The 18555-nt window shown below is 50.9% G+C and overlaps 1 protein-coding gene across 2 annotated transcripts in view; it reads right to left on the bottom strand.

Moving 5' to 3' along the window:
• Nucleotides 1-16761, bottom strand: part of NXPH1 (neurexophilin 1) — a 216691-nt gene extending 199930 nt beyond the window's left edge. Inside the window, exons 1-2 of one of the 2 annotated variants that reach the window (XM_078377152.1) lie at nucleotides 15255-16761; nucleotides 14189-14354 (exon numbers count right to left, since the gene is read on the bottom strand). In XM_078377152.1, the coding sequence (XP_078233278.1) occupies nucleotides 14189-14242 (54 nt within the window). In that variant the 5' untranslated portion in view covers nucleotides 14243-14354; nucleotides 15255-16761. The remainder of the gene's footprint in view (nucleotides 1-14188; nucleotides 14355-15254) is intronic. The other variant, XM_020781732.3, reaches the window with a different exon arrangement.
• Nucleotides 16762-18555: the final 1794 nt, after the last annotated feature.

The following is an 18555-nucleotide window of genomic DNA, read 5'->3' as shown; positions in this document are numbered from 1 at the left end:
AAGCTCCTGAGAGGCAAATAGAGCCGCCTTTTGGTAAGGAGCAAAGACAGAGATGGAAACTTTACCGCAGGCATCCCTCTCCCATTGGCTCTTAGTAATAGGAGAGGTGCCGTTTCCAGGATTTAAGGAAACATGGGTCAGAAACGGGAAGATTAACATGCTACCGCCGTCCGGGGGGGGGGGGACCCGTTGGTTTCAGTATAATTGAAAGTGCGGACGTGTTTGTCCCTCCTCCCTCTAGGTCCCTCGCTATAAAAACAGGACTCATCTACAGCTGCCGATGACGAGTATTACCACGTTCGCCTGCGTATTCTATACCTTGTGTGTGGTCGGTTACTAGGTTGTGATTAAAATGCATCTTTGACCGTTGTGGTGGTCGGACTCTCGGACCCAGAAACAGCCACTGGACAAAGACCCAGCCAAGTTCGGCCCAAGGCCCACCTCGGATGATAAGGCTTCAGTCTCGGGTCTTTCGCCATCTCGCCACCTGACCCACCTCACAGGGATGTTGTAATCTAAAACCAGAGGCAAGCCATGCGGGCCATTCTATGTTCCTCCAAGACTGGGAGGGTTTAAAATACTGTACATACAGACCCAGTTATTCAATACATAACTGCCTCTGCACAGTGCATGGACTCTTCCATTGCAACCCTCTCTATGTTGCAAGCGGGCTATTGCCCCATTTCACAAAAGAGGTGAGGCTGTTGGTTTGCTCGACCGCCGAGCTAGGCCTTGCATCTCAACTGATCCAAGGTTCTTTCACTGCTTCATCGCTGAATTACACCAACGAAGAGTTCACGCCATGCTAAACTGTTTGGCATCCAGCCCTTTCCGCCGCCCCCCTGCTTCATCCCGACTCCTTTAGGTATTCTGCATGAGTGTCTGAATAATCCTGATTGAAAGTGTTGCTCCAATCTATTCCCATCAACGCTCTTTATTGTAAGGCTCCCCATCACTCATCCAGTTACACCTTTCTTGTCAACTTTCTTGTGTTTTATCGACAACTGCTTCTCTGCCAGCAAAGCCCCGGGGGGACAGATCTGTCAATATTAAGTGGGGATTTATGCGATCGAGGGGCAGAGTCAATGATTATCTCTTACTTAACGACGGGAAGGCGAAGCTCGTAGGAACAACCGAAACCTATCGTTTGTATTTAACTTAATTAGAGAAACACATTTTTAAAAATACTGATCACTACAGTTGGTCAATTGCAATAGTTTCTTGATGGCGCAGTTCTTAGGCTTGGCTAGGAATCGTATTAGATTCACCGCATTCCCTTCGTCATTTACATAAAGGCCTGGGTTAATTAATTCATTAACGAATCCTTGCTATTATTTGCTGGATACAGCAAAGGATTGATTTAGTAAGGGTCACTAAGGAGGTTCATTCATTAGCTGGTGCAGGTCATGGAATATTTAGTCTTTAGTCTTCTTCGGCTATTTCATAGTCAATAATCTTCCACATTAATCCTTCCAGTTATTTCAAATGTTTTTAAGAAATACAGTCATAGGAAGATACAATGAAACTGAGCTAACAAGGGAACTGCCTTCCAGACTATGATAAAATATCAGTATCTGCACAATTCTGCTGCCGCGGCCTCTATCTATCAAAGGGCCCTGGCTCTCTAAGAAATAATGTACCCGGTTTCCCATCTGTCTGCATTTAAGACTAGACTTTCAATCAAATATATATATATATGAACTGGAGGAATCCAGTTGCTCAAATGTGCGAATAAGAGCTCTCCCTTTTGGTCTGTTTTGGAAAACAACGTCCCTTAACACGGAAAATGTAACTATAAATAGGAAGGGCGGAGGCGCCAGTACTCTATCCTACTCGGTTGTCTCCCTTATTTGGAAATTTTTAAAAAAAATCCTGATCTGGTGTCTGAAAAACATTCAAAAGGGTAAGCGTTTCTATTGAAAAGGGGGGGGGAGAGCCTGTTGGGGGTGGGTGAGGGAGAGTGTTTCCTTAAAGAAGAACGTTTTATTCAAGTCGCTACACACAAAATAGCACCGACAGTTAATGAGGCATCAATCTCAGTTATTCGCTTTCTTTGTCTCCGTGGCGAGAAAAGAGAGTGCGTCGGAGCTTTATTAACAACCCCGGTTACTACAAGATGGGTTAGAGGAGAGAACGCCAAGAAGCCATGGAAGCTGTTATAAAGGTCGTTACAGTTACCGACAGGAGGTGATCGGGTCACTCCCTATTGTGGCCTTGCAAGGACGCTGTCCAGGGTCCTGACGCGGGGCTTTACGGAAGGAAAAAACGGGCCCGCAGACTCTCTCTGGTCCTGAAAATCGCTCTTCTCCCTACCAAGCCCTTACAACACCAGGAAGGAAACGACGGGAAGGGGACTGATTATGTTGCTTTCCTGAAGTCCGGGGAAAAGAGGCCTGCCCATCTCTAAAAACGCTAAGCTGATTGTTTCCTCAGTATCACCTTCACTGCTTTAGATCCTGACTTTAGAAAAACAACAAACAAAGCAACAGACTTCTGCTACAAGACCACAGCATCTCATCAAAATCTTAGTATTCCTTCTCTCTTCCCTCCCAGGAGCTGAAAAGAATCTCTGCCTTCACCTTTGTCTGAAAACTGGTCTTACCAATAAGGTATGATTGACTGGAACCCATCTGCTATAGAAATGCATAGAAAAGAACTCCTTCACAACTAGTGATTAACACCTGAATGCCAGGGCGCCTTTAAAAAGCAGCAGTAAAGTTTACCAGGCTTTTAAGTTACCGCCTTTACAAATATCAGAAGTAGTGTGTGGAAAGCATGTCTGCCAAACGTGATTGATATTTTGTATCTCTCTGAAGCGGGCCTTGGTTTTGCTTAGAAACTTTTCCCGGGCTATCCAAATGGAACGTGAGAAAGCATGACGTCCCTCTGGGGATGTGTCGTATGGCGAGTCCAGGGGAACTTTTGCTGAGAGTCCTATACGTTTCCTATGGTGAGCCAAACAACGTCGGCATTTCACATGAGTCGCCAAGACTACAGTAATGGCAAACTTGTGCAATGGCAAACCTGACGAGCCTACATTTAAGCCCACTGTCTCAAGGCTAGTCTTGAGGGGGAAAGGGTGGATCCCAACAATAGCCGGCAAGCTGATAAACACACAACAGGACAAAGTAAAATGTGGGAATGGGGGGGAGAGAAATCTATTGCTTATTCCAGTCTAGAGTAGGAGGACGAGAGCCGAAAGCGACCGACGAACGGCGGCATTAAATAGCTAAGTTGATCTACTTAATCATATGAGCAAAGGAGAACTCCGCTTCAGCATCGCTCATTGGTTCCTGGCTTCTGTCGTCAAGCATCCCCGGGAAAAAAAGAGGTGCGGGTTACAGAAGATCCATGGTTACCCTCGCATTCGACGCTCCACCATCTGAAGAAGGAACTAGCCTCTCACTCTTTTTTTTATCGTTATTATTCAGGCATCGGAGCCTTGCAGTTCTTTTGAGTGGGTTTTTGGCCGAATCGGGCCCTTCAGAAAAGACAAGTCGGGGAAAGAAGTTCGGCTGAAACACGGATGACTCTCCCAACGTTTAAAGACTTCTGTCTATCAGAAGCTTGATAGACTTCTGTTGTGCCTCCCCCTTCACGTAAGGTGTCAAAATTGGGAAGCTTAAGACCCAAAGCCTCCGGGTCCTTCTCCTTTTGAGGATGTTGGCACCCTGAATTATTGGAATCGGCAGAGCGGCAATTCTTCAATGCCTTGCAATGGAGGATTGACTGACTGACTGGTATAGTTTTGCCTGTAGACAACATAATGTGTACACACACACACACACACACACACAAACACACACAAAAACACACACACAAACACGGAGTTTAAACCTTATCTGACCAACACACCTCCACCTGATACCTTAAGTGTGCAGCCTCCATCCTGGAATGTTAGATGAACCACAACTCCTGAAAGGCTAAGAACTACACAGGATAAATTTGCGTTACCTACCCTTTTTTAAAATGCCTCGGCCTCACTGTTAGATCATATCTGGATATTGATTTTCTTCTCTGGGCGGCCCGATCCAAAGCAAAAGATATTAGGAACGATCCAATACTAAGTACTCAACCATCAAAGAATAAGGTCCAGTGCAGATTGCTTTCTTGCATCCCAATTCAAAATGTGAAGCAAGCCTGCTTCATTTCAGTAGGACTTACTTCCAAGTAAATCATTTTAGAACTGAGATAATCGCTTGTAATCGGGATGCAAACCCACTGAAATTTTTTTTCATAGGAGCTCTACAATAAGGGTATTCAAGGTTTCAGACCAAACCAAAGAGGCATCTCGTAGGGAAACGTTTAATGTTGGAGTAGAGTTGAATCTTTGATTTTGGGCTTCTTCTTTTTTTTTGCGGACGAGAACCACAAACCTGTTAAGGAGGATCTCCCTAATTTAAGCTCCTGAAACAGAGTACATTTGAAAACAAGATTTCCAAAGATTTCAGGACATATTACTTTCAAGTAAACCAGTGACCCTAAGTACACCTCCTGAAAAATTAAATCTAGTACGGTAGTTTGGGATTATTGGCGTGTGAGAGTGCATTACTAAGTACAGGTCCATGAGAACGTAATACTGACTTGAAAAACTAGGAGTTCCCTTCCACGTTTTTCGAAGTAAGTTCCCTCCGACAAAGCAGGTTCTGTTGACTGAGCCGACACGAATCCTGCTGGGCTTTCTAAAAGCTGTGCAGCCTTACTGACATGCTTCACTTTCACGTACCTCCACGGAGGTGAGAATCTTATTGAAGCTAATCGAGCTTTTAGTGTGTTTTACACCTGCGTGGGGCGGTGAGTTTTAATTCCAAGTGAAAATGCCCAGGACACAGCAGTGCGCCAAGGTCCCAAGACTGTAATCCTCCACGGACTCTAAATTCTGCACTTCCTCGGAAGAGCGAAATGAGCAGTAATCCCATCAAAGTGGCAGCGCCGGTTTCCCGAGTTAAACGAGTTGAGGTTTTGTAACTCGGCTGCCTTCAGAACCGGCAGATCGATCATCTTAACAATGCCAGCAGGGTGGCAGCGACTCTGGATACACACCACATCCTGCGCCTCCACCAGCAAGTACCTGTAGATACATTTGCTCCTCCACGCCATTCAGATCGGGCGACGCCTTTGGTTACGCGGAACCGTGTTTAAGGGGAAGGCCGCCTTTCAGGAAAGGTACTAAAGAGACGCCGGACCCCACAGAAACCAATGAGGCAGCCGCCTGGATCCTAAATACGTAAATTTCGCAAGGGGGCGTAAACACGTTGGTTATTACAACCGAGATCTTTTCACGTGTCTCGTGGTTGTCGAAAAAGATCCCGTGAGAACATGGAGGGCCATACAGGTTGCGTTCTGCTGAGCGAAAGAAAGGCAGGCTTTGCGTATAATACATAGATGAATGAATGGGCAAAACAAGCAAGCAGTTGTGGTGAGTTCAAGAGGATGCGCCCTCCCTATTTCCGCATTACCCCGAATTACGCCTTGCTTTTTTGGGTACGCTTGCATGAAAGTAAGCCTCACTGGGCCCAGCGGGAGTTGCTTCTCAGCTAATATTGGTCTTGAGGGAGTGAGTACCATCCATCACCCTATCCTAAAATGTACGTTTTAGGGCTTTAGGGGAGTGCCCGAAAGTTCAAGCCTCTTTGGGAGTCGCCTCGCCTGCCCTGATCCGCCAGCCTTCTCCCCGCCCCACCCGCCTTTTAGTTGGCGGTTGCAGTTTTTCAGAGGCAACTCCGCTCATTACGCGGAGTAACTTTCCCTGCTCGTGACTTGAGCTCAGCTCAGTAAATAAACGCCCGGCTGTCATCTGTTCTGGTTTTAAAAAAGAAAGGATCTCTATTAGAACTTCTTCAAAGAACTGAGAAGGCGGCAGCGGGGCCCAATCCTGCGTTATGGATCAGGATGAGTTTAATCAAAAAAAACTACCTATCCTCCACTATTACCCCTTCTTTCCTGGGGAAAAGAAAGATCCAGTCCTGTGTCCGCCGCCCCCGGCGAGAGGCAGGATTCAGCGCAAAAAGCCGGAAAAATCGACTCGCCCCGGCCAGGATGGTCCTGAGCACCCTCCAGTCATCCCTTCTACCCGTTGTAACAGCAGTTCTTGGAAAGCTCCCGCAGTCACTGAAATTAGAGATCTTTCGGGCGGTGGGGGGAGGTAGCGGTGAGAGACAGGCTGGCATTTCTCCCGTCCTATCCATCTGACAGAGCCAACTCCGGAAATGGCTAGTAATATTCATCGGGGGAGCACTTTCATTAAACGTAATTCATTCGACTTTCACCATAAATTGAGTGACATCCTCACGGCAGAACCTTTTTATCCTTGATGAAGTGCTTGCCAAGCTTTGGGGGGGGGGGGGGAAGGGGGAGAAGGAAAGTAGGGGGGAGGGGGGAGAGAAGCTCCCTACAGCAGAGTCGTCAACATGTCAATCTGCTGCATAAAAAATGGCTAAAGCCCTATTTACCAGTCACCCAAGGGGGTGCTTTCAATGCTGACTTACAAGAGCCGGTTGCGAGTTAAACTAGCTGGTAAATCACCAGGCAGAGCTTCGCCCAAACTACTGTGAGGAGGGATAAATGTGTGTATGGGGGGTGGGGGTCGCTCTCGGAAAGAAGAAGAGGCCCGAGGTTGCAGGAAGCTTGATTCTCAAGAAAAAAAAATTGGATTTTCACAATAAGGGGTGACCTAACCCCCTTGGCCTTGGACTGCGCCGGCTGTTAAAGAAAAGAGAGCGGGCGGGTTTTTCTTTTGTTTTTTTCTTTGTCTTCGGTTTTATTGAATTAAAATGGCAGGTCAGCGGCAAGCCAAGCTGTTGAAGGGTTTCAATGGGCCTCTCCTTACTCCTGGCTAGGAAGATTTGGCACATCAGCCGGGGAGGGAGACGCTGCCTGTATACGGGGCGGACGGAGGGAGCGGGGGGGGGGCGGGTAGCGCCTTCCAAACTCCTAACTAAGCCCCTGGCAAAAGAGAAGGGGGAAGGCGAGGGGGCAGGTGGGGGAATGCAGCGTTTTCACCTGTAATGCAAGGAAGACCTGCCCCCAGTTCGGATCAATACTCTCCCACGCCCCCGAGTTGATTCGGAGCAGAGCGAGTGGAGGACAGAAGCAAGGGCAGAGCGACACTCCTTTTTGGATGGGTATGTTTGTGGCTGGTGGGCAGGAATAAAATCGGAGCGTCCCCTGCTTTAGCACTAGATCAACCGGACTAGGCCGGTAATGAATAAGCCCCACCAGACGCCCTGGTACTCAGCTTCTGAGCAAACCTCGGCCTGTATGAGTAGGTTTTTAGGCAAACTGACTTATGGACAAACGCCATTGACATCAATGGATTGCCTATTAGTAACACACCTGGAACCAAGGCGCGAGAAAAGTGGCTTTTCTCCGTTATGGGATTTTCTCTCTCTGTAAATCAGCCATTCCTTTGCACGGCGAAGGACGCGTTGATAGGTAGGAAAGTTAGGCCGTGGTCTTGTAAAAGCTATGCTGAGAGTAAGTCTGATTGAACTCAGTGAGCGTGTGGAACGAGCAGGCATAGTCTTAGGTTCTTATAAAACTGCGTCACCCTAGGCAAGCCCACTCAAAAGTAACCCCCTCTCAGTTCACCGCCAGGATTGAAACCCGTAAGCCAGAAATAGAATCAACAAAGTGGCTGGTTCCATTCGCCTACTGTATCCACAGAGAGAGCGAGGTGGTGGCGAAGGTGATTATATATTGTCACCAGATTCTACATTCCAAGTAACCTCCATGTGTTGATTTTGAAGAAGAAAAAAACTGACATTGAGGGGGCAGAGAAACATTGCGATAATCAGACAAGGTGTGGTCCAAAATATACACTGAATTGTCTTTGCCCTAATTGCCACAGGTCTGATGTGCAACCGCTACACACCTTTAAATTTACAGATATCCATAGTAACTGCGTACACAAGTACATCGTTCCACGTTGGTTTAGCTAGGTGTGGAAGCCGCCTCTAGCGTTGTTGCCTAAAATCTACTCAACTTTGAGAGTCTTCCTCCGAGAGACCCTGTTTTCCTGTATGTGGACAGAGCTCCAGTTACCGGTTTGTGCGTTTGCTTGTCTGTGGATCTATACTGCCGAAACACAGGCAAGGAAATTGCTGCAGCCGCGTTGTGAATGCGCTACCCAACCCGCAACCGGCGTTGCCATTTGTTTGGCTCTCGCCTTCACACGCACCCACCCACAATCCCTCTGCGAAGTCCTGCAAAAAAATGGATTTAAGGAGAAACCGAGCCATAATAGCCGGATGTGTTGAGCACCATTTCAGAAAACAAGACGGAATCCTCTTTGATAAATCGTGGAAAGGGGGGCTTCTGAGGGAAGACACAAAATCACACACCCTTCTAGAAACCGAGCTGTCCTCCCTTCTATCAGCCCCAAACTCACCAAATCTTAGGACTATGTTTGCCTATAGTTGACTTAAGCAGCACCCTTTACCTTCTCCCCCCCAAAAAAAAACCCTTCATGAATCAAGAACACTTGTGTAAACTTCACATTCAGACACTGACAGCTCCAAGATACGTGTTCGGCCACCGATGCTTAACCTTGGGAAAGCAATAGCAACGTGGAGCTTTACACGAGCGCAGGCGGCATATTCAGATCAACCCATACATCCATCCGCCTAAGGATTTGCTGGTATTCAAATCCTCCCTTTGTCCTCCCAGGGCACTTCATGATTCCGGATGAGAAAAACTCGAGACCACCAAGCTGGTCCGACACTCAGGTTAAGGTTACATCACTTCGGATGAGCTGAAGTCTTCCAGGCTCATCCCTCGCAGGTAAAATCACATCACGATGATGAGCAATTTCGATCCTAAACTCACTTGCGGAGAAGTTGCCGGGAAGCCCATGCGGTCCGCCTCCAAGTCAATCTGCGACGCGAGGTGCCAGCTTTAGTTATGTCAGCCACTCTCCCCGTCGCAGATTCGAGTCAAGAGGTGAGTTCTAAGAGACTAACTCTTGGAACCGAAAGGCAAATCTTTTTTTTTCTCCTTGCTTAAAATATGGGCTGAGCTGTGAAATAATTCAACCTGTACGGGCTGCCGAAAGTTGACTCACTACGTGTCCACCCTTGGTGGACACTTGGTAAATCCCATTGACTTCTATGGAACCTACTGTTCACAAGAAGCGGGGAACAGTCAATACAGTGACTAAACAAACTAGGAAAAAAAAGAGGAAAGGATGGATTAAAATATATTTTTCCCAGCGCCTCTGTATTTCCATTTTAGTGAAAAAATATCTCTGCGGGGGGGGAGTGAAATTAGAAGGTAAGGGAGGTGTCAAATCAGGTACTGTATTTAGTTTGGACGCTTGTCACCGGCAAAGACTCCAAGTCCTGTTTCGAAAAGTTTCCATGTTCCCCCCGTCGAACCAAAGACGGACGAGAGGCAAAGGGTTGACCCGCCAGCTTCCAAAAGCCAGCTTTCATCTCGTCTGTGCTGCAAACGGGCGTCTCCCTCTTGGGGACAAGGAACGTCGTGATTAAGCCTGCCGACCCCCCCCCCCCCGCCCCGTGACTTCAATATGGACATCGGGAAGCAGAAGCTACGGTCTTGTGAACGGCGCCTGTCCTTCGCGTGTTCCCGGCCGGTGCCGAACGGGAGTGTTCGTCCGCCATGGGGCAAAAGGACAACAGGTGTGAGGGGGAAAGGCGCCGCTGTGTAAGATTCCCGCCTACAATACCAGGTCTCGTCGTAGCATCCGAGGAGTGCCAACAAGGAAGGAACCCACCCCAGACTATGTTGGTGCCATTCTGCCTGCCCTGAACCCACACTATCTCAAAGTTGAGTTTTCTCCTATAGGCAGCAGCCCCCGCTAATTCTGCAACTCTGGACGCAGAAAGCTTCTCTCCCGTCCCCCGCCCCATTGCAAAGGAGTTTGCTTTCGTGCTGAGCCTGACGACAACCGAGTTTGAAACCAGCTTTTACTTCACCGAGTGCCTCGCCCTGCCAGCCCATCCCCTCCGACTTGGAAGTCAATGGGAATACTTTCCGAGTAAACGTGTCTAGCAACTCCAGCCTTTTCCCTGGCTTGCCGGTCGCTGCCATTCCCTCCGATCTTAAACCATTCTCACGACTTTATTGCAAGCAGTTGCAATCACTTTGCAGGTGCGTAAACACGTGCGTCTATTATACATGGGAACACACCGAGAGAGCGAAAAAATTACAAATAATTTTCAATAACAGTGTGCGTGTGTTGCAATAAGCATATTTCTTTCACGTTATATATGATATATGGAATCATGTGAATATAAATATACTAGAACTTTCCGTACCTATGTGCCTACTTGCATGCTTTTTATATGTATACAAGAAACTAATAATTGTATGTCACACCGTGTGCTACATTACAGCGTGATTTCGGTGTGCACAGTTAGGTGCCAGACTAAAGCTCAGGTTTCACCCGGAAGCTTACTGGAAAATGTCCAAAAATGACATCAGACTCCAGTTCCTGTTTAGGAATTATTCCAAAGCTCTGATAATCCAGCTCTTTCCCCCATTTGGCGGTCTTAAGGTAAACCATACAAACTCTTGTCTGCATTACTTCTTAGGGATATTTTGCAATAAAATCTATGTAATCCCCCAAAACGAAAGGTTTTCAAACACACACACACACACACACACACACACACACACACACACACACACACACACACACACACACACACACACACACACAGAGAGAGAGAGAGAGAGAGAGAGAGAGAGAGAGAGAGAGAGAGAGAGAGAGAGAGACCAAAATCAGGTTAAAAGAAAGAAAAGGAAAAGAAGGCGCCAACTGGAATATTTCTCTTAAGGTGTAATTGCCCTTGGAGATTCTTCCAGCACATTTCCTCACTGGCTGAAGAAATCGAGGCTCTTTAAGTCCCTAAATATCTGCAATATCTCCAACCGCAGATACATAGAGTCCCGCGTACTAGGCCCAAGCAAGGGGCAGCCTCGAACCTTCGGCAGTTCAAAGTCCTTTCAAATGCGTCGTGGTACAAAAGCAGATCCACAGTCAAGGCGATATCTGGATTCCCCGAACGCCTCTCCAGGCGCGTCCCCACCCAACCTCAACAGGTCTGCCATTGGAGCGATCCGCCTGCTTGCGCAGTGACCTCTGCCAGCGTCCTGGAAGGAGGCGAAGAGGCGCCAGTCCCGGGCGAGGCAGAAAAGGCAGGCAGCCTCGTACCTGGCACTGCTTAGGCTGCAAGAAAGGGCAGGGTCGCTGCCTGAAGAATGGTGGGAAGCGCTGGGGCGTATGGGGTCTGCCACAAAGCGGTCATTTAGCGCTTAAACCACTAAATCCCGGCTCTTCCGTGGTTCGAAACCCGCACCCCCACCCCCAAATGTGAAGTCCGGATCCACCCAACGGACCCTCTCCGGACTCGGAATCCGAAGTGAAAACGGGTTTTCGTCCCACCCCACCTCTTTGTTTCAGCCTTAGACAGGTGGATGGCACTATCCTACCACCGCACATCCAGAGAGGAGGCAAGCGACCAAGTAGCCCCGCTCCCTGGTTCCTGTCATTGCATTCAAGAAGCTCCACGGCTCTTGGCAAATACCAGACTTATTATGGGATAATCCCCGTGGGGGAAAGACACGAGGAAATCTAGAGCAAACATAAACGGACTATTTGGTCGACTGGTAAATAAGTCACCGGGTTGCCTTTTTATTCCTAGAGCTTAGCCTAAAAAAGCAACTGCCCCCTAAACTGTTTATTTTCAATTGTACCCAATCATATTTCGCACTGTTGCAAGACATCTCTCAATAATAATAATAATAATAATAATAATAATAATAATAATAATAATAATAATAATAATAATAATAATAATAATAATAATAATAATAATAATTTTTCCTTCCCCTTCTTTTCAAGCTTGGCAAATCCTAGTACTGGAGGGGTGCAGTGGAGAAGGGAGGGAGGAATCCAGCTAATGAAGTCTGCAACTAAATGGTAATTGAATCGGCATAATTTGCGCACGGAATGGTTTTCAAATGCTCCCCGTTTACAATTAAAGGATAATTTATGCGCTTGTTTTCAGGTTGCCGCCTATCGGAATAAATCCCGCGCCGTTGTTGTGGCCATGAATGGAGAAGAGTTTTAAGAGCCACCAAAGCCAGGCTGGGCGAGTCGGGGAGAGAAAAAGGCTCAGGCAGTTGATATTGATCTTTGCGCCTGCAAGGAGAGAGGCGGCGTGTTTTCTTGTCATCACCCTTAAAAAAAAAAAGTAGACAGAAATGCAAGGGCGCCACCCACAAGCAGACTCAAAAGTGGGGGGGAGGGGGGAGCAAACGACCCTTTCAAGTAGTCGCCAAGCTTGCCCGGGTCGCTGTCCCTAAACCGCATCATCCTAGCGATGGTTGCCATTGTCGTGCGGATCTTTGAAAACTCACGGTCGCTTTCTCCCCCTGGTTTTCTTCCCCCTCTTCTTGTGGGGCCCCAGGTTCCGCCTCGTAAAAAAAAAAAAAAAAGGAGAACTGGAAGTCAAGAAAAATCGATTTTTTTCCTGGAAATCAAGCAAATCAATTTTTTTCCTGGCCTTTTTCTTTGAAAAAAAGAAAAGAAATATCCTTTCTCCCCGAGTTTTTTAGGACTTCTGAACGGGGGCTCTCGTCCGTTCGTCGCGGAAGGTTGGACGAGCAGGTGGCGGCATCCGAGAGCGCTCGTTCCCATCTGGAAGGGCTGCCCCTCTCTGTTCACCTGCTCACCCCCAAGGTGTCCGGAGCGGTACTGAGACTGGCTGGCGCTCAGCGCCCTCAAGCGGCCAAGCTCTGACATGGCGGGCCAAACAACGGCGCAAAGCAAGCGAGCTCCTCGGTTTTTGCGCTGGGACGTGGGGTCGCGATCAGACTTCCGTTCAAGCCACCGCGAGGGTTCTTGGTGGTTCCTCACATTGCCCCGTCCGGCCTAATCCTAGACGGCTCGCCTTCCCAGTCTGATTACTATTGGTCCCCTTGCTCGGAAAGCAAGTGACGAGTGGCTCTCTGGTTTGGATCCTTTCGGACGAGTCGGATCCGCGGGATCAGGGATGATTCGGTCGTGTGTTGGCTTCCCTCCCCTCGGGTAATCTTAAAGGGGATTCTCCACAGGACTTAATTCAGTGACACTTAAGAGGGGTGGGAAAAAGACGGGAAGGCTAAATTGGTGAAGACACCAGGATGCTGAAAACTCTGCATATTGTTCTGTTACGGGGCCGCCGTCATTGCCCCAGAGGTTTCGTCTGAAGGGCGGGAGAGCGATTTCCCTGGCCTTCTGAAAGACCGCCAGCACTTCCTGGAGTAACAACCTAAGATCTCCCCTCAGAGCGTTAAAGACACTCGGGGACAGAGCACAGACACCCGTGACCAGAAGGAAGCGCCTGGACAGCGGGAGGCGAAGCAGACCAAGATAGGAAGCATCGGCTCTTTCTTTATTTAAAGAGACTTTACCGGAGAATCATATGGGGGGGGGGGATGAGGAGTTGGGATTTCCAACGGCCTCAGACTAAAATTTCGGGAAGTTTGACAGGCAGATCGGGTTTTGAAGGTCCCTTTTGCATTCACACGTCTATCATACACGGATTGCGCCCTTGGGTCCCGATGGCCGCCTTGTAAACTGAACAGGACTGGGAGGCAACTCCTGTTCCTCTCCTGCTCTCCTCTTCCACCCACCCAGGCGCTCTCCAAAAGGGACCGGTACCACAGTTCTCATCACGCCCAACCAGTGGAAACTGGTGTGCCCAACGCAGGGGGAAAGCGCCCAGCTAGAATCACGCCGCCGATAAGCATCTGGAAGCAAAGTTTTTCCCGTCACTCGTTCCTCAACCCCGCCAGCTGTGCGGTGGAAGTTTTGCGCCTTTCATTGCCTCTCCTCTCCCATCTAACTTCCGGACAGACACGGAAAAGTCGCCGACCAATAAGTAACGCTCCACAAACGTCTCTCCAAGACAGGGCCACACCGTCGTCCCCCCCACCGCCCCCGCCAACATCCCAGGCCGAGGAAAGAGAAACAAACGAAGGTTGAAAGCCGGACTACAAAGCCCTTGGGCATTCTGGAAACTGGGGCTGCGCTTCTTTCTCCTCTTCCTGCCTGCCTGCCTGCTTACCTCGAGGTAGCGCCTTTCGGATGCGTGCTGGGGCTACGGCCAACGCCGCGGATCCGAGGATCGAGGCCTTTGCTATAGTGGGGGTGCAGTGGGGCCGGCATCTGAAAACTTACCAGGTAGAGGGCAGGCTGCAAGAGAAGCACGGCGTACCAATAGACGGGCTGCATCCTCGCCGGCTCAAACTTCCGCCGCTTCGCCTCGGCTCGCTCCCGGTTCCTCCAGGAACATAGATCCACCTGGCAGCCACTTTAGAGGACCAGGAGAGCTCCCGCTGCCAGCCTAGACGGAAAGGAAATTATAGACTCCATGACCACATGAGGAAGGGTAGAGCCCCCGAGGCAAGTGGGGAGGAAGTTGGCGGGGTACACACGCAGAGAGGGGGGGAGAGAAAGAGGGAGAGCGAGCGAGACACGCACACGCCGGCACACGCACGCACATACATCCACGGACGGGGGAGAGGGCCGCCAGGGGAGCAAATCGGGACTCCGGGTTGAGTTCATCGAGCAGAGGGCGGGGAGAAGGGGGTTCACTTGGGTCAAGCCGTCTCTCGCTGCGGAGTGACTCCGGAGCCAGGGAGGGGCTTGACCGGGTGGGCTCTTTTCTGGGAGGTGGGGGGGCGGGTGTCCAGCGCCGGCTATTTGCTCTCAGGAAAGACGGGACGGGAGGTGGCTACTAGGTCGCCGCCTCCACCCCTGGATTCTCCGCCTCGGACAGAGTAAAGAAGCCACGCGCGCCCGCGCACACGCGCGCGGGCGCGCACATACACACGCGCACATGCACCCGGGCAGCACAGAAAGTGTAGAAAGGAGGGGGAGCCGAGTAGAGGGGAGGGTCAGCCCAGGATCTTCAGGGAGCAGGTTTGAGATCAAGGATCAAGCTCGGGGTAAAGGGTTCTTCCACCCAGCTGTGGGCACAGGAGAGGGGCAAAGAGTATACACTCACGCGTATGCACACACACACACACACACACACACACACGGATCGTCGGGCCGATCCACCGCCCACTCCGGCGCTCGGAACTCGTGCCTGGGTCGCCACCTGCCCGCCCCACACCGTTGCAACCGTATACTGTACCAGACACACTTCGGGTCGCCTCTTCCCTCCCCCACCCCCACCCCCTTCAGCCCGACCCAAAGCCTTCCTGCACCCAGAAGAGGAGGCTGGAGGGAGACGGGGTACCTACTGCGTCCAGGGTCCGAAAGCCAGCGCGGCTCCCCGGCTGGAGTCCATCGGCTGCCCAACCGCCACGGCGACCACCATCGATCAAAACGCGGGGACGGGGAGGCGGCGGCGGGCGGGCGGGCGGGCGAGACGAGGCGAGCAGCTACATCGGCTCGGCGGCTCCGCGGGGGAAGCGCGGGTCCTCTCGGCGCGGCTGCTCCATCCTGTTCTGCTGGCCGGCCGGGGGGTCCCGCGGAAACAGGTGCTGCCGCCGCTGCCGCCGCCGCCGCTCCTCCTGCTGCTGCTGCTGCTGGTGGTGGTGCTGCTCCTGGTGCCGCCGCCGTGAAGCCAGCATGCGGAAGGGAGGCGCCCGGAGGACGATCGGGGGCAGGAAACTTGCACCAGGAGAGCGAGCCGAGCCTGGCCGGACTGCCCGCTCGGCCGCGTGCGTGTGTGTGCGCGCGTGTGAGTGCACGCGCGCGCGTGTCTCTCCTCTCCGCTGCCGCCGCCGCCGCCGGGGTGCTCCGAGCGATTTGTCTCTATTAAAAATGACTTATGGGCCCGCGAGAGCCCGGCCGGCGCGCGAGGGGGCTGCTCTTGAACTTTCCATAGAAATCTTCTCCTCGCGGCAAAGACCTTGGCGGCGGATCATCATCCTCTCTTGAGGGGGTCGGGGAGGGAAGGGCGAGGACGGGAGGGGGAGGAGCAGAGCCGAGGGGGGTGGGCGAGCCGGGAAAGCCGAGCGAGGCGAGGGCTGGAGAGGAGGAGGAGGAGGAGGAAGAAGAAGAGCGAACCCCGAGCGCTGTCCCAGAGTCATTTCAGCGCCGAGGAAAGAACGAGAGAACGAGAGGCGGAGGAGAAGCAGCTGCTGCTGCCTGGCAGGGAGCGCGGAGCACCCGGCAGCCAGCCTTCCCCCCCTTCTCTCCCTCTCTCTCTCGCCCAGCAGGGTGGCGGCGAATCAGAACCTGCGGAAGGAGAGCTGCAGTGCCTTGCCCGGGCACTAGGGGGCGACCTCGCTACCTTCTCTCTCTCTCTCTGCCCACGCCTCGCCTGGCGTGGTAACACGGGAACCACACACACACACACCCCGTCGAGCGTTCCCACGACCTTTTGTGCCGCCGGGAGAGCGCGGGGCGGTTGGCTCCTTGCCTTTTCGCCTGTTCTCCTCCCCCTCCCTCTCTCTCCCCCCCCTCCTTCGGCCACCGACTCCGCCGCCCCGTACGCGCGGGCTCCGCTCTTCCTTCCTTCCTTCCTTCCTGTCTCTTCGTCTTGGATAGCAATTAATATCCCATGAATATGAATAATGATGTCGCCCTTGGCTCTCCGCGCAAATAATAAAGCACTTGAAAGGGAAGCTTGATGCCTTCCGATGGTTTCCTGGAGATGACTGCAGGGGCTGTGAGATGGCTGGAGAAATGGGGCGTGAAGTCTGGCACCCGAGATAAGAGAAGTTGGGTTACAGGGCTTAGAGAGAGACGGAGAGTTGGCTGGCGCGCTGTTCTTAGACGGGGGAGCGGCCTTTATCGTGGCTGGCGGGGTGTGCGAGTGTGTGTGCGCGCGGAATGAAAGCGAGCGAGCGAGAACTCGGGACAAGAATCTGGAGTTCAAAAGCCATCCTCGCTCCTGCTGTCGCTATTTCCCCCCCCCTTCCTTTCCGAGAACACCATCCTTAAAGAAAAGGGGAAAAAAAATAGTCCAGTCACTCCGGATTGGTTAATTCGGTATCAACGGCTCCCACTCTCTCTTCCAGGCTTCGCTCAGGAGCGAAGATCACGAAACCTCTCGCCTCCAGAAACAGCAGGCGCGGAAAGAACCGGCGGCCAGGCGAATCTGCTCTCTTCCCTGGTCCTCAGACCTCGCACCTGTCAGAACAAAATTGCTGTTTCAAGGGGGCGCCTTCAGCATCCCCCCCCCAGCCCTCCCGATGATGGGACGGCAACTCCCATCATCCTCAGGGAACTGAGCGCCACGAAACCGGAGGAAGGCTGGCATTGGCCACAGAACATCTATGAACCATACAAACTCTAGGTGAAAACCTTACCGACTCACACGCCACTGCCCCTTCTTAGTGTTATTTATAGGGAGAGTGGGGGGAGGGGAGCGAAAGGTCCCTGGGGTTAATTAAGAAGGGAGAACCAGGGAGTTTATCGTGATAAATAATGTTGGTTCATTATTCCATATACCCATTCTGAAGTTTTGATTTCCGGGCCCCGGGCTGGTCCCCTGAGAAACAGAGTTAAGTTTGCAATCCTATGTGCTCATCTGGAGACAAGGACCATTGGACTTAATGAGTGTTACAGCTGAAAGGAATTGCACTGTTAGGGTGCTCCAGTAAGGCACATATTGAAGATCAACGCAGTGGCTAGTAAGAGAATTAATAAAACTATGCAGTGGTCATCCTGCAGAGAGGTTGACAGACACAAAGTCCCCGTCCTAGTCTTCTCAAGGACGAACTCTCCTCTAAAAATTCCAAAGTTTAGTGTGTGGCCTGCAGGGGGCACTTTTCCAGGATTTTGGTTTGATTCTAAATCCCCAACCAGATTTTCACAGTGTATGTTGGAAGAGAGGGTCGGTCGGGTTGGGAAGAAGGATAGGGTTATAGTCAGAGGCTGTGTTGATCCGCACTAGTCTACCTATATGCTACAAGAAGCAGCATAATTCGGGCAGTCTGCTTAACTGAATTATGCTCTTCCTGAGAATGCCCTCCTGGAAAAGCAAAAATGATCCAGACGTACTCAGTGTGTATAAAATCCAATCTTGGGTTTTGGGTATATTTGGTCAAAACTCTGCTGGGAATTCTCTCTAATAGAGTTGGCCCTATGAATAGGCAGAATGAGACTTCAGATAATGGGGGCTGGAGATTCCAAGCTCACAGGCGCGTTGAATTCATTCCAAGGTTTAGTCTGCATTTTACAGGAGCTATCCCAGGTGCTGAACCTTATCACCATCACCAGTTCAGCACCTCAGAGAACTCCTGTTAAATGCAGACTGAAACCTAGGATGGATTCGTAGCACCTCCAAAATTAGGATCATTGGTTTCCACTAGCTTCAGGGGTGGAGTGGGGTGGAAGCAGCAGTTGTCCCTGAATCTACTGGCAGGATTAAGTTCTGAGTGTCCTGAACCCTAAACAACCCAGTTGCTGTCTGGTGGAATGGAACATCTTGTTGCATCATCATCTGGGTTTCTCTGTATGGGATGGAAAAGGGAGAAATGTCTTCTTCACCTCAAGCAGCAAGAGGAGTTGAGCCAACCCTGCCTTCTGAGTCCTTGTAGTGAGCAAGATGGAGCAAATCTTGATCCCTGGTTGAGATCCTTCTC

The sequence above is a fragment of the Pogona vitticeps genome, chromosome 6 (assembly GCF_051106095.1).
Source record: "Pogona vitticeps strain Pit_001003342236 chromosome 6, PviZW2.1, whole genome shotgun sequence".
Lineage (NCBI taxonomy): Eukaryota > Metazoa > Chordata > Lepidosauria > Squamata > Agamidae > Pogona > Pogona vitticeps.
The sequence above is the reverse complement of the archived record's forward strand: the minus strand, read 5'-3'. Positions and strand labels throughout refer to the sequence as shown.